Consider the following 15,604-nt stretch of genomic DNA (forward strand, 5'->3'; position numbering starts at 1 on the left):
ACTCGTATGAATGCTAGTTTTTTGTTCATTAATTATGTATCGGTGAAAATATTTTTTTTTTAAATACCTTAATTTTATTAATTTTATACGTAATCAATGATCGAAAAGTTAGTGTTTATATGAGTATGTACTTTATGTATTCTTTCACTTTTAATTTTCTTGAATTTGTTATTTCATCGAGGTGTTTTCAGTTTGTTAATGGGTTTTTGCTAATGATTTTTAACTTGTTTAATTTGTGTGTGGTTATTAATTATTATACGACTAATTAAGGCTTCAGACAGTATGTGTTCTAACATTTTGAAGTTAATTACTCAGTCCTAGTTTAGTTTCCCATTATGTAAAGTAAATAACAGAAATAAATCCTGCGTTATAATTTAATTTTCATCTTAATTAAATGTCATATTTTTAACGATAATGCATAAAAATACATTCTTTTAAAACATAATTAAATGAATAGCTGCGATTAAAAAAAAAAAATTCTACCCATACTCCAGTGAGAATTATTTATTCTTTTTTTTTTAGATAAATGGGTCACAGTATAATTAAAATAGAATTAATAAGGAAGACGAGCACTCGGATGAACACCTTTCAAAAGAGGAAGAAAAGTTTGCTAAAGAAGATTTCAGAGTTTTCAATTCGGCGTTGAAGCTTGCCTGATTATTTTCGGACCGAAACAGAAAGATGAACAAGTCATTAAGCTGGAGGCCACCTGGCCATCAAATCCTGGTGAGATTAAGAGAATTATAAACAAGTACAAGAAAACTGATCAGGTAAAAAGATGTTACCATGTTTCTGCCTACTTTGCAGACAAAAAGAAGAAAGTTGATATGGAGATTTCTAAGTTGAACAAGCAAATTTACAAAGCTAATTTTCCACTGTGGGATGTTCGTCTCGATGGTTTCTTGGAGGATCAGTTGCGGGTTTTGATCGCTCAGTTAGACAAGAAAATAAAAGTTGCAGATAGAAAACTTGACAGGTTTAAGGAAAATCAGATTTTGATGGATGAATTTGCAACGAGAATGCTTTACGGTTCTCAAATCATGGAGAATAACATGAACAGAAGTAACAGTGTCAAGAATTTTAGCAACTTTCATCAGCTTTTCTATGATGTCATGCCATTGCCCGTTAACTGTTTCCTGCCAGGGCAGAGCTCGTATTTGATTCCATCAAATTCAAACTTGCAGATTTTCTCTGATTACCAAACAACGAGTCTGAGTAGAAAATTAATGGACAGAAATAGTAACAGCAGCAACTTAGCTAACTTGCAACTGCAACCGTTCTCTGATCCGAAGCCATTGGGTGTTCAACTACCAATGCATTCCCAGCAAATCCAGACTTCTCCAGGGACTTCAACAAGTCCAAGTTTTCTGGAAGATCTGACAATGATGGTCAATGATCAGTACACCGGCAATCAATGTGGCGGCAGGTTCGGCGGCCGAAGGTCCCTACAGATCCGAAAGTCACCAACTTTTGGGGGCAGGTTCGGCGGCCACTAAAACTTTTACATAAAGACTATGTAAACAGGGATTTATAAGGATAAACAATAGGGCAAAGCACAATTCTAATCCATTAAACATTACATGTCTACAACTATTCTATTACATCAGGCTATACCACCTACTATGGCGACTTCCCGAGCTATTTTTGACCTTGCAAATCTGGGATTAGGGAAAAGGGATAAGCTATAAGAGCCTAGTGAGCAAAACATAAAAACAGTTTAATAAACATATGCTCATATGGAATGCATCACAACACAAACAATTCACATCAAGATGGACTTGTCACAAGTAACCCTCTACATAATCCAATGTGCCCGCCTTCGACGGAGCTCTTCAGGACTTTCGCTTAAACATAACATAACATATCCGTGCCAGGGGCGTAGAATGGGTCTCGACCTGGACTTTCGTAGTATATCATATCATATCATATCATATCATATCGAGGGCTAGTGGGTCATCCAATATCCATCCACAACAACATGTGTTTTTAAGTGTTTTTAAGTGTTTTAATGTTTTAAGTGTTAAAAGAAATGAGTTTTTGAAAGAAAAGAGCCAATGGAGAAAAGTCAGGTTCGGCCGCCGAAGGTGACTTTCGGCCGCCGAACTTGCATGGCTTTCGGGTTTCACGTTCGGCCGCCGTAGTTGGTCTGGCCAGCCACCTATAAAAGGCCCTAGGTCGGTCAAATGGATAAGCTTGCTTTCCATTTCTCCAGACCAAGGTGACACCATGATCTTCCTTGGGTGAGTTTCATGTTTTCTCAAATCTTTCATGGTTTTGATTGATTTTCATGTGGTTTTGAAGTTTTTGAGCAAAAGAGCAAAGTTTGGAAGCTTAGAGACCTTGAGAGAGGATTTCTCCATATCTCCACGTTGGGATCGTTTATTCTCTTATTTGGAAGAGGTAAGTGAAGATCCTGAACTTCCTTACTTGATTTTTGAAGGTTTTATGGGAGTTTATGGTAGATATGCATGTATAGGGTTAGTTGAGGTTTGAGATGATTTTTGTGTGTATGAGCATGATTAAGTGTTATGTGTTATGTTTGTTGGGGTTACAAGTTAGTTTTAGACCCCTTTGTGCATGTTATATGGTATGTGCTAGTTGGGAGTAGTTGTTTTGCATGTTGGGGTAAGTTTGGAGGGAGTTTGCATGAAGCAGAGCATGGTTCTGCCCTTCGGACAAAACCAGGTTCGGCCGCCGAAGGAAGGTTCGGCCGCCGAACGTGCTAAGGAGGTGGTTTCGGTTGCCTAAGCTTGCCTCCAAAAATTGGGACTTTCGTCTCTAGAGGGAAGGTTCGGCCGCCGAAAGTGCCGCCGAAGGTTGAGTTTCGTCCCTGGACTAGACTTTCGGCTGCCGAAGGTGCCGCTGAACATGCATGAGTTTCGTCTCTGGAGGGGGGTTTCGGCCGCCGAACCTGCCGCCGAAAGTGCCCTGTCCAGCTTTCTTTTGCATGTTTTATGTGATTGTTTTAGGATGTTTTAGAGGGCTTTTGGGGAGTTTCTTAGAGTTGTCTTTGAGTTGGTTTGGTCCCTCATTTGAGTCCACCTGTGTAGGAACGGACCAGAGAAACCCCAGAGATCAGCAGTGAGCACTGCTTCAGAGTCTGCAGAGTCAGCCAGAGGTGAGTGGAACTAAACTAAATCTTTTAGTGAAGAAATCAAATGCTTTTATCATACTTCATGCATCATGATTATGCAATAGGTTGATTGCATTAGAATCCACGAATATGTTGCATTGCACACTTACTTGTTGATGTGGGTGGATGCTGAGTGATCCAATTAGTCCTTGAGGAAAGACCAGGAGCCTTTGACTACGCCCTGGCAGGTATATGAAAGTCCAGGAGCCTTTGACTACGCCCTGGCACAATGGTAAGTCACGGGTGTTATATACAAATATACATATATGACAGGAAGACCAGGACCCCATGCTACGGCCTGGCACAGAATGATGCTGGGACTATTTGGTGACAGGTTTACCCTTGATGTGAATTGTCTGTGATATGATGCATTTCATAAGATCATGATTTGATGATATGTTTTTTAGTCCTGCTCACTGGGCTAGTATAGCTCATCCCTCTCCCTTAACCCCAGTCTTGCAGGATCAGAGTCCAGAGGTCTACAGCAGGGCAAGGACAGAGAGAAGAGTTATGTAATAACTAGTGTGGACATGTAATTATAAAGAGATAGTTTGTGTTGTACAGTTTTAGAAGTGTGCTTGACTTATAAGAGTTGTAATCCTTTTGTATACATGATCCTTTTATGTAAAATGTTTTACTTTATGTGTATGAAAAACCAGGCTTAACACATTAAGAGATAACCCACCTAGGGCCAAGAGGAGAGCTCTAGTAGAGGTATATGGTACAGGGATAGTGCATGCACAGGTTATGTAATACCCGGCTAGATCAGGCATCGAAATTCCTACCATCCAGTGGAATTCGAGGATGTCAGAGGTTTCTAGAAGGATAAGAGAAAGATTTTCTAAGATGTGTTTAAGTATTTTATAGTTTTGAATGAGAAAAGAGTTGAGTTTTGAAGAGAAAAGGCCAAGGAGACTTTTGCCATGTTCGGCCGCCGAAGGTAATGTTCGGCCGCCGAAAGTGCCTTAGATTCGGCCCCCAAAGTTCATGTTCGGCCGCCGAACATTGCATGGTTTTGCATGCGATTCGGCTGCCGAAGCTGAGGCGGTTGTTCATCTATAAAGGGCACCAAGTCCACAAAAAAGAGGAGGATTCGTCTCTCTTTCTGGCCTAGGTGAGTTCATGATCTCCTTGGATTGTTTTCATAGTTTCTCTTCCAATCTTTCAAAGTTAAGCAAGGTTTAAGTAAGGTTTATGTGTTTTTGAAGAGTTTGAAAGCTTGGAGAAGTTTGGAGCTTGAATCTTCATATCTTCGAGTTAGGGTCACACCAGCCTTTGTTCTTCAAGAGGTAAGTGTAGATCCTTATGTTTTATGATGTATTATATGAGTTTTATGAAGGGAAAATGGAGTTTATGCATGAGTTTGCATGGTTGTGCATATTAGGGTTTATGGACCCTTTATGCTCTATGTATGCTTGATGAGGTTGTTTGCAGGAGTTTAAGTTGTTTTAAGCTCCTTTATGCTTGTTGTAGGAGTTATGCATGATTTGGAGAGGTTAGATGCATGTGGTGAGAGCTTAGCAGGGATTGGAAGGACTGGAAGGCGTCTTTGTGCACGAAGCTGAGTTCTGGATGAACTCAGGTTCGGAAGCCGAAGGAGGATTCGGCCGCCGAACATGCCCGACTTTCGTCTCTGGAGGAGACATTTGGCCGCCGAAGGTGCTGCCGAAGGTGCCCTGTCCAGCCTTCCTTTGCTTGTTTTGCATGCATGTTTTGTGATGTTTTAGAGGGTTTTTGGGGAGATGTTTATAGCTATGTTAGAGTATGTTTGGTACCTCATTTGAGTCCACCTGTGTAGGATTGGACCGAGGAACCGAGAAGGTCCCAGAGTTAGAGTTGGCCTAGAGTTGGCCCAGAGTTAGCCAAGCATTGGCTAGAGGTGAGTGGAACTAAACTTGATGTTTTAAATTGAGAAATGACACGCTTCTAGCATGATCCATGCATCATAAAATGCCATGTTATGTATTAGGTTGTGTTGCATTAGAATCCACGAATATGATGCATTGCATAAGATGTTATTTGTGTGGATGAATGTTGGATGATCCTTAGCCCTTGATATAAGCAGAGATACTATGAGATCAGATGAGATATGGCATGAGATAGCCATACTAGGTCGCTCCTGGACAGACCAGGTCGCTCCCGGTACTGTGAGACAGTCAGGTAAGAGTCAGTCAGTTAAGAGAAGTCCAGGTGACGACCTAGTCTCCCTAGCACAGTGGGACTAAAAGAGAAGTTCAAGTGACGACCTAGTCTCCCTAGCACAGTTAGACATATTATTATATGTATATAGTAGAGGGCTAGTGGTGACAAGTTCATCCGTGAGATGATATGTTTGTGATGTGAAGCATTTCATGAAAGCATGTAATTAATGAACTGTTTTATTGTTCCTCCTCACTGGGCTGTAGTAGCTCATCCCACTCCCTTAACCCCAGTTTTGCAAGTTCCGAGATAGCTATGGGAAGTCAGAGTCAGCAAGAGTAAAGCGGAACGATATGCATGAATGTATGTTTGTACTAGAATAGTGGACATGATGTAATTAAGAGTAGTGTGTACTGTAATGTATAGAACTGTACTATCAGATAATGGATAGAATTGTGCTTTACCCTAGTGTCTTTGCTTTACTGTGATGTATGATTAATCCCTTTGTACATGGATCCTGTTTTACGTTTCTTGATGAGAAATGTGTGGAACCAAGGCGGACTTGTGATATGCTGACCCTATGTGAGTGGGTTCTATGTTTTCAGACATAGTGCATGCAGGTCGAGCTTGGTAACTCTGAGGAGAGTTTACAGGATTGTTGTTTATGTTGAATCATGTATGGGATTTATCAGATACACAGATAGTATAGTCGGCTTGCTACGGGTCCCGGCGGCCTTAAGCCGATCTGGATCCTAGTGCCAGTGATGGTTAGGGCCGTTACAGAGGGGTACCGGTTTCCGGGTCATTACAGATTGGTATCAGAGCATAGGGCCTCAAGAGTACGATGGGTTGAGCATTTTTGTTCAAGGATGAGAGTTGTTACACATCGGAAAGAGGTTGGTTTAGAGTGTATAGACGGGCAAGCACAATAAGAGAACTCATGTCCACTAAGATAGGATGTTGAGTCCTGTCTTACATGATGATGTGAATGGATGTTGGAAGATCCTCTAGCCCTCAGCATGCATGTGATGATATGCATGAGATGAGTAGACCAGGTCTGGCTTTGTTGCCCCTGGTAGAGTTAGACATATCTATGATATGGATATGTAGAGGGCTATTGGAAATCAGTCCATCCATGAGATGCTTTGCATGTGATATGAGAGTTCATGGGTTATCACATGGACTATATGATATGTTTATGAGATGTTGTGGTTTCTATGTGTGCTCTTTTTTTAGCAGGCAGAATATGAGCGGTACTCGTTGATCGATGGGATTAACAGGAGTTTCTCGTGAGAGGAAAGGTATAGAAACTTTCCCCTTGTTCTGCCTAGAGCACAGTAGTGTAGCATCAGCAGAAAGGGTACATCAAGGGACCCTAGGAGGTCTTTTGATGCAGTCAGGGGAGGACTGGACCCTAGAGGATGACAGCTGATGTGAAAATAGCAGAGTGTAGCAGAGTTAAATGTTCAGAGAGCAAAAGTTAAAGAGATAGAGATTCAGAGAAAGAGCAGAAGGTAAAGAGATAGAGGTTCAGAGAAGCGTTAATATGAAAAGTGAAGAACAGGATTTCAAGGACATTATGTTATAATATGAGAAGAGTTAGTAGCTAAGAGTTTGAGAACGTTACTATGGGATGCTATAGCCTAGGTTTTGATACCTTCAGGCATAGAGAGAGTGATCTCTCATCTCAGAGTGCAAATCCTGAATAAGAATAAGAAGAAGAAAAGAGGAAGATAAAGCAGAAGAAAAAGTGAATTAGAGTAGAGTAAGACTCAAGAAGAGTAAGAGTAAGAGTATGAGCAAGAGTAGGAAGAGAAAGAGGCAGTAAGATAGAGAAAGCAGAGTAAGAAGTGGAAGAGTAAGAAAAGAATAAGAAGAAGTAAGAAAGAGCAGAGGAGTTAAGTGAGATAGATCAGAGTAAAAGGAAGAGAAGAGTAAGTGAGCTAGAACAGAGCAGAGGAAGAGAAGAGTAGAATAAATGTACGGTAAGAGTAAGTGTAAGTTCAGAAAGAGGTTACAGTCCAGTCTGGGATTTGGTGGTAGTTTGAGCTCCGATTCAGATAGTTCTGGATGCGTGAGGCGTGGAGTCTACACGAAGGGAGTTTGTTAGTATGGGACTACGGCATGTATAGTTGCGAGCAGGAAGAGCTCATTGTATGTGAGTGTCCTACTGCGGCCCTGGTTGGCACAGTCTCAACAGATGACTTCTAGTAGTGTGACTCAGCCAGTAGCTCTAGCCATGTTTCAGGGCAGTGGTTGAGGCAGAGGAAGAAGGTTAGCCTTTTCTTCAGTAGGTTCCCGAGAAAGATCCGTCAGCTTTATTTTCACCCTGACTCAGCAAGAGGCTATCACATCGACCACGGTGACGTCAGGTACGTTCACTTGGGATGTTCGGATGTGTGTGCTGTTGTTTTGGACCCTAGTGTTTCTCTTTCCTTGTTGCCCTGAGAGCTAGTGATAGAGTGGGTTTGATGACTTCTGGGCTTAGAGTGTTTTCTCTGGGTTAGTGGACCCGAGTATGATCCATCAGTGACAGAGTTAGTCTGTCGAGTCAGTTCAGAGCATGTGGAGAGTAGATGCCTTCCAGCTGACCTTTTGGGTTCTAGATTTGACTGTGTGATGTCATTCTAGGGCGGATTGGCTAGCTACTCGTAGTGCTACCTGAGAGGTAGTCATGTTCAGAGGTTAGGATGGATCAGAGGTAGTCCCTAGAGGGGACAGAGTTTAGTGCCTAGAGGTTTGATGTCAGCCCTACAGGCTCCTAGTTTGCTCAGGAAAGGTTGTCAGAGGGTTCCTAGCTCTTGTTGGAGCGTTTGGCAGTCAGGTCAGGGAATCAACCTCAGTGCCCATAGTTAGAAAGTTCTTAAATGTTTTTCCAGACGAGCTGTCAGGTTTACCATCTGTCAGGGAGTTAGAGGTTGGAGTAGGAATGGTGTCTGGATGCAGAACCATTTCTTTCCTTCCCTACAGGATGGCACCTGCAGAGAGAGAGATACAGTAGTAAGAGTAGTAGAGAGGCTTGGTAGCTAAGGATTATATCTGACCTAGTACCTCACCCTGGAATGTTCCAGTGTTGTTGTGGGAAACGAAGGATGGATCCTTGAGGCTTTGTAACGACTGTAAGTAGTTGGAATAAGGTCACTACCAAGGACAGGTATTTCCATTCAGGATTGATAATCTATTGGGACAACTAGTAGGAGCTGGTTGTGTTCCGAGATAGATCTGAGTACCTGTTGAGAATTAGAGAAGAAGCCAGGTTAGTAAAGAAAAAGAGAGAAAAGTAAGGATCAGAGTGCGCAGCGGAAGTTGTTGCGATTCAGAAGGTTGAGGTATTACTGGCAGTGTCTCCTAGGAGGGTGATTCACTGTGAGGAGATCCAGTCAGTTTTCCCTATATCCTTGATCCGAGTATGGTTCTTTGAACCAGAGGGGGAGATTTCAGGAGATCTCACCTGTTTAGAGCAGTTTGAGCGGTAAAGGACCGGGAATTTCTGATGGTGAAGCCTTTAGAATCACCTTAGTAGTGCTCAGTAGTGCATAGTGTGCTTGGGAGACCGAGAGTTATACTCCAGTAGTACTGTACTTCTGTTATGTTTTTATGTTTACATGAGTTAGTTGAAGAACATTCGAGGACGAATGTTTTTGTAAGGGGGGTAGATTATAATACCCGGCTAGATCAGGCATCGGAATTCCTACCGTCCGGTGGAATTCGAGGATGTCAGAGGATTCTAGAAGGATAAGAGAAAGATTTTCTAAGATGTGTTTAAGTATTTTATAGTTTTGAATGAGAAAAGAGTTGAGTTTTGAAGAGAAAAGGCCAAGGAGACTTTTGCCATGTTCGGCCGCCGAACGTTGCATGGTTTTGCATGCGATTCGGCTGCCGAAGCTGAAGCGGTTGTTCATCTATAAAGGGCACCGAGTCCAGAAAAAAGAGGAGGATTCGTCTCTCTTTCTGGCCTAGGTGAGTTCATGATCTCCTTGGATTATTTTCATAGTTCCTCTTCCAATCTTTCAAAGTTAAGCAAGGTTTAAGTAAGGTTTATGTGTTTTTGAAGAGTTTGAAAGCTTGGAGAAGTTTGGAGCTTGAATCTTCATATCTTCGAGTTACGGTCACACCAGCCTTTGTTCTTCAAGAGGTAAGTGTAGATCCTTGTGTTTTATGATGTATTATATGAGTTTTATGAAGGGAAAAGGGAGTTTATGCATGAGTTTGCATGGTTGTGCATATTAGGGTTTATGGACCCTTTATGCTCTATGTATGCTTGATGAGGTTGTTTACAGGAGTTTAAGTTGTTTTAAGCTCCTTTATGCTTGTTGTAGGAGTTATGCATGATTTGGAGAGGTTAGATACATGTGGTGAGAGCTTAGCAGGGATTGGAAGGACTGGAAGGCGTCTTTGTGCACGAAGCTAAGTTCTGGATGAACTCAGGTTTGGCAGCCGAAGGAGGATTCGGCCGCCGAACATGCTCGACTTTCGTCTCTGGAGGAGACATTCGGCCGCCGAAGGTGCTGCCGAAGGTGCCCTGTCCAGCCTTCCTTTGCTTGTTTTGCATGCATGTTTTGTGATGTTTTAGAGGGTTTTTGGGGAGATGTTTATAGCTATGTTAGAGTATGTTTGGTGCCTCATTTGAGTCCACCTGTGTAGGATTGGACCGAGGAACCGAGAAGGTCCCAGAGTTAGAGTTGGCCTAGAGTTGGCCCAGAGTTAGCCAAGCATTGGCTAGAGGTGAGTGGAACTAAACTTGATGTTTTAAATTGAGAAATGACACGCTTCTAGCATGATCCATGCATCATAAAATGCCATGTTATGTATTAGGTTGTGTTGCATTAGAATCCACGAATATGATGCATTGCATAAGATGTTATTCGTGTGGATGAATGTTGGATGATCCTTAGCCCTTGATATAAGCAGAGATACTATGAGATTAGATGAGATATGGTATGAGATAGCCATACCAGGTCGCTCCTGGACAGACCAGGTCGCTCCTGGTACTGTGAGACAGTCAGGTAAGAGTCAGTCAGTTAAGAGAAGTCCAGGTGACGACCTAGTCTCCCTGGCACAGTGGGACTATAAGAGAAGTCCAGGTGACGACCTAGTCTCCCTGGCACAGTTAGACATATTATTATATGTATATAGTAGAGGGCTAGTGGTGACAAGTTCATCCGTGAGATGATATGTTTGTGATGTGAAGCATTTCATGAAAGCATGTAATTAATGAACTGTTTTATTGTTCCTCCTCACTGGGCTGTAGTAGCTCATCCCACTCCCTTAACCCCAGTTTTGCAGGTTCCGAGATAGCTATGGGAAGTCAGAGTCAGCAAGAGTAAAGCGGAACGATATGCATGAATGTATGTTTGTACTAGAATAGTGGACATGATGTAATTAAGAGTAGTGTGTACTGTAATGTATAGAACTGTACTATCAGATAATGGATAGAATTGTGCTTTACCCTAGTGTCTTTGCTTTAGTGTGATGTATGATTAATCCCTTTGTACATGGATCCTGTTTTACGTTTCTTGATGAGAAATGTGTGGAACCAAGGCGGACTTGTGATATGCTGACCCTATGTGAGTGAGTTCTATGTTTTCAGACATAGTGCATGCAGGTCGAGCTTGGTAACTCTGAGGAGAGTTTACAGGATTGTTGTTTATGTTGAATCATGTATGGGATTTATCAGGTACACAGAGAGTATAGTCGGCTTGCTACGGGTCCTGGCGGCCTTAAGCCGATCTGGATCCTAGTGCTAGTGATGGTTCGGGCCGTTACAGAGGGGTACCGGTTTTCGGGTCATTACAGGTTAAGCCTTGGTACAGAGAAAGTTTTAAGTTTTACAGAAAATGTATGATCATGTATGGGATTTCACAGGTACACAGAGTTCACAGTAGGCTTGCTACGGGTCCCGGCTGCCTTAAGCCGATCTGGATCCTAGCGCCGGTAGCAGTTCGGTTTCCGGGCTGTTACAATAAAGTTTAGTTCTACTCACCTTTGGCTGACTCTGATCTAACTCTGAAACAGCTAACCCTGCTGATCACCTTGGTTTCTCAGGTACTCTATCATGACTCTAAACAACTCCCCAAAAACCCCTTAAAACATCTTAAAACATGCATTAAAAACAAGCAAAGGAAGGCTGGACAGGGGACTTTCGGCGGCACCTTCGGCGGCCGAAACCCCTTTCAGATCCGAAAGTCAGGCAGGTTCGGCGGCAGGTTTGGCGGCCGAAACTCCCCTCCAGAGCTGAAAGTCCAAACTTTCGGGGGCGAGCTTAGGCGGCCAAAACTGCCTCCACAGGCAGGTTCGGCGGCCGAACCTTATTCCGACGGCAGAACCTGGGTTCTCCAAAATGGCAGAACCTGATTCTGCCTCTCTCAACCAGTCATCCAAAACCTCCCAACTCACACCAACTCACACAAAAGCATGCATAAACATATTTTCAAGCTTATAGGGGTATAAAACTAGCATAAACCCCAACAAACAACAACATATCAGCACATAAACATACATTTATCATAAAAACTAACATAAACCCTAACATTTAGCAACTAACCTAAACATGCATCAAGCACCCTTAAAACCCCTTAAAACTTACTTAAAACATAAAAGAAGAGGAGGATCTACACTTACCTCTTGAAGAACGAGAGGGGATGTGATCCAAACTTGGAGATTGGGAGAAATCGAGCTCCGGAGTCTCCAAGCTTCAAAACTTTGATCTTAGCTTAAAATCTTCAAAAACAAGATAAAAACTCATAAAAATCATGAGAGACTTGAAGGAAAAACACAAGATTGGCAAGGGATGGCGGAAACTCACCTTGCCCGGAAATGGGGAGAGAAAACTCGCCCATTTTCGGACAGGGGGCCCTTTATAGGTGGCTGGCCAGACGACCTTCGGGAGCCAAAAGTGCCTTTGAAAACTGGCCAATGTTCGGCGGCCGAACATGAGGTTCGGCGGCCGAACCTGGGCCCTTCCCTCTACCTCTTTTCTTTTCAAAACTCAATTTTCTTTCTTTTTAAAACCTTAAAAACATCTAAAAACATTTCATAAAACATGTTTTACCCTTTTAGAGGGTTTCGACATCTGAGATTCCGCCGGAAAGTAGGAATTCCGATGCCGGGGTCTAGCCAGGTATTATACTGATAAACCGTCGATAGAAAGTAGCAAGGCCGTGAAAGCTGCGAACTTCAGAAATAGTTTTGGGAATGGGCCAATTCTGTATTGCTTCTACCTTCTTCTCATCAATATGTATCCCTTCTGCACTAACAATGAACCTCAGTAACAGAACACACTCCGTCATATAAATACACTTCTTAAGATTAATAACCAGCTCACTTTCTTGCAAGGCTGTCATGACTTGACGGAGATGCTGTAAATGTTCGTCTTCGCTACGATTGAAAATCAAGATGTCATCAAAATAAACAACCAAAAATTTGCGTAAGAAAGGATGCAAAACTTAGTTCATGAGTCGCATAAAAGTGCTAGGTGCATTCGTCAAACCAAAGGGCGTAACCAGCCACTCATACAAGCCTTCCTTAGTCTTGAATGCAGTCTTCCATTCATCTCCCTCCTTGATCCGAACTTAGTGATAGACACTTTTAAGATCGATTTTAGAAATGAATTTAGACTCAGATAGCTGATCCAGCATGTCATCTAATCATAGAATAGGAAATCGATACTGAACTGTAATTTTGTTGATGGCCCTGCTATCCACGCACATTCTCCAAGTCCCATATTTCTTTGGAACTAATAGAGCAGGTACTCCACAAGGGCTAATGCTCTCCCGAATATGCCCCTTCTTTGGTAATTCTTCAACCTGTTCTTAGAGGATTTCACTCCCCTTTGGACTCATCTTGTAATGAGGCAGATTTAGTAATTTTGATCCAGGAATGAGATCAATCTGATGTTGGATATCCCACAGAGGTGGAAGCTTAGATGATTCCTCCACTATCTTAGGAAACTCTTTCAACAGCTCTTTGATGGGTGGTGGTAAAGATGGTGCATCCTCCATTGTACCTTTTGCTCTCACCAATAAAGCCAGTATACCTCCAGATTTTTCAACTGCGCCTGATAGCCTCTACACTCCCGTGGAAACAGCAACAACATTCTTCCCTTCCACTTTAGAATGTTTCGCAAAACTAGAAGGCAAGATAGTAATCTTCTTTTGATTCCACGTGGACATGTATGAATTCTCCTTCCTCTTATGCAAAGTATCAACATCGAATTGCCAAGGGTGACCTAGCAAAATTCCATAGCAATCCATATCCACAATATCACAATTAACAGGTTCAGTATAAGATTTACCGATCGAGATAGGCACACTGCAGATTCTGTTGACCTCAATTGTCGGACCTTCCTTAATCCATCCAACTTTGTATGGCGAAGGGTGCGGCTGTGTAGGTAACTGCAATTTCTCCACCAATTGCTTAGCTATCAGATTCTCACAACTGTAGCTATCTATAATTAGCTTGCAAATTGCCTCTCTTACTAGACACTTTGTTGGGAAATCCCGAAATTATTGCAACCCAAATTGCGCAGCGGAAAAATAAAAACTCGGATTTCCTTTCCCAGAATCCGAGTGCTTCATTTATTTCAAAGGAAGGATATGAGACTAAGCTGTTAATCTCGTCCAAAAGATACAATGGCGGACTGATGGTGTTGCTTTTTTAAACGAACACCCTCTATGGTATCCACACGAACGTCTTCTATCCTTCTAGAGTGCTAGCTCTCTCAAAGATGGATAGATTATGTGCTCCACAATCTGCAACTGTTAGACTGAATTTTTTCCAAAAATTAACACCACCTCCACAATTCGTAGAAAGAGTATTTATATGTTTCAGTTTCTCAAAAGAGTTATGTTCAGAATCCACTATCACAATTTCGCAGATACTCAAATATCTTTATGTGATAGGTCCTTTATCTGTAACAGTTACAAATAAACTGCGGATATTATTATCTTATAATAATAAATAATTAATAATAATTACATTTTATTATTATTAATTAATATTAATAATAATAACACTTTATTATTATTAGTGATTAATAATAATAACACTTTATTATTATTAATTAATGATTAATAATAATAACACTTTATTATTATTAATTATAATAATGGGTTTTGGGCTTTTAGCCCATTAATATGTCATAGCATATCAACAACATTTTTTTGTATGTGACCCAATAGGCTCACATTAATTGGCAATAGGCCTAGTCCCACAAGGCCCATAAGTCATAAGTGACCTCTAGTAAGACATTATGACTACCCAACTAATATGAGGATCAATAGTCCGATAAAGCCTAATAAATAGAACATGTATTAATCCCTTTGTCACACGATTTCTAGTTTGAATATAAGTCATGGTCAATGTCAAACTTATAATGTTCAAACTTATGATTTCTTGATCTCTAAGTAGACTGATAAATTCAAATAATATTGATCACACTATCAATTCATTTGAGTACGGCCATGCATTTCTCAGTCTCACTTATCGAGGGGCCCAGAAGATATCTCTCTCAAAGAGAGGGACAAATCCTATCTTGATTGTTCATTATCCTCTACATAATTTCTATTATGCTCAATCATAACCTTTATGATTGTCCGATTAAAAACAATGTTTGGTTATGTCAAAACATAATAGTCCTTATGTTGGAAACTATGACAATCTCAAGTCAAAGGATAAGACATAATTACTTTGAGATTCACTTATGACAATAACCCATGTAGTGATCTCAATACGGGTCCATCCAATACTTTGTTCTCTAACAAGTATCTATGATTATTGAATTACATCAACATATACATAATCATCTCATGATTATCAATTAATAATCATACTAGCTATATTTTATTATTATCAACATAATAATAAGTAGCTAGGGATGATAATCATTATTATATAATATGCAAACAAATAATAATGATAAAAACCTCTTTTATTAATAACCAAAACGACATACAAAAAGGTCTAAGATAATGGCCTAGGGCATATACACTAACATACTTTGCCTGGAAAATCTTCCTTCTTTGTGTCTCATCCTCCTGTTTTGTTGAGCATAAGATTTTCTTTACCATATAGGTGACCTCTCCATCTTCAGAACCAGCTATAGATCCATCATCGACATCCACTTCCTCATCAGTTTTGGCCACTTGCTCTACTACATTAACCTGTCGGCGATCAATGTTAACTCCTCTACGTTCTGGACAATTATTTGATTGATGACCAGGTTGCCTACAGCGGTAACATATGTCTCCTGTTGGCTTTTGATAAGGACTGGTTCTGCCTCCTTTATCTGATATAGTGGTGACCGTCTTTCTCTTATTGTCTCTCCTTTCTTCC

At 41.2% G+C, this 15,604-nt stretch overlaps 1 protein-coding gene across 1 annotated transcript; it reads left to right on the forward strand.

Annotated features, from left to right (window-relative positions):
• Nucleotides 1-827: 827 nt before the first annotated feature.
• Nucleotides 828-4,698, forward strand: LOC110602096. Its single transcript, XM_021739519.1, has 2 exons — nt 828-1,407; nt 4,607-4,698. The coding sequence occupies exons 1-2, from the start codon at nt 828-830 to the stop codon at nt 4,696-4,698; spliced, it is 672 nt and encodes a 223-aa protein (XP_021595211.1).
• Nucleotides 4,699-15,604: the final 10,906 nt, after the last annotated feature.

Source organism: Manihot esculenta, chromosome 15 (genome assembly GCF_001659605.2).
Source record: "Manihot esculenta cultivar AM560-2 chromosome 15, M.esculenta_v8, whole genome shotgun sequence".
NCBI lineage: Eukaryota > Viridiplantae > Streptophyta > Magnoliopsida > Malpighiales > Euphorbiaceae > Manihot > Manihot esculenta.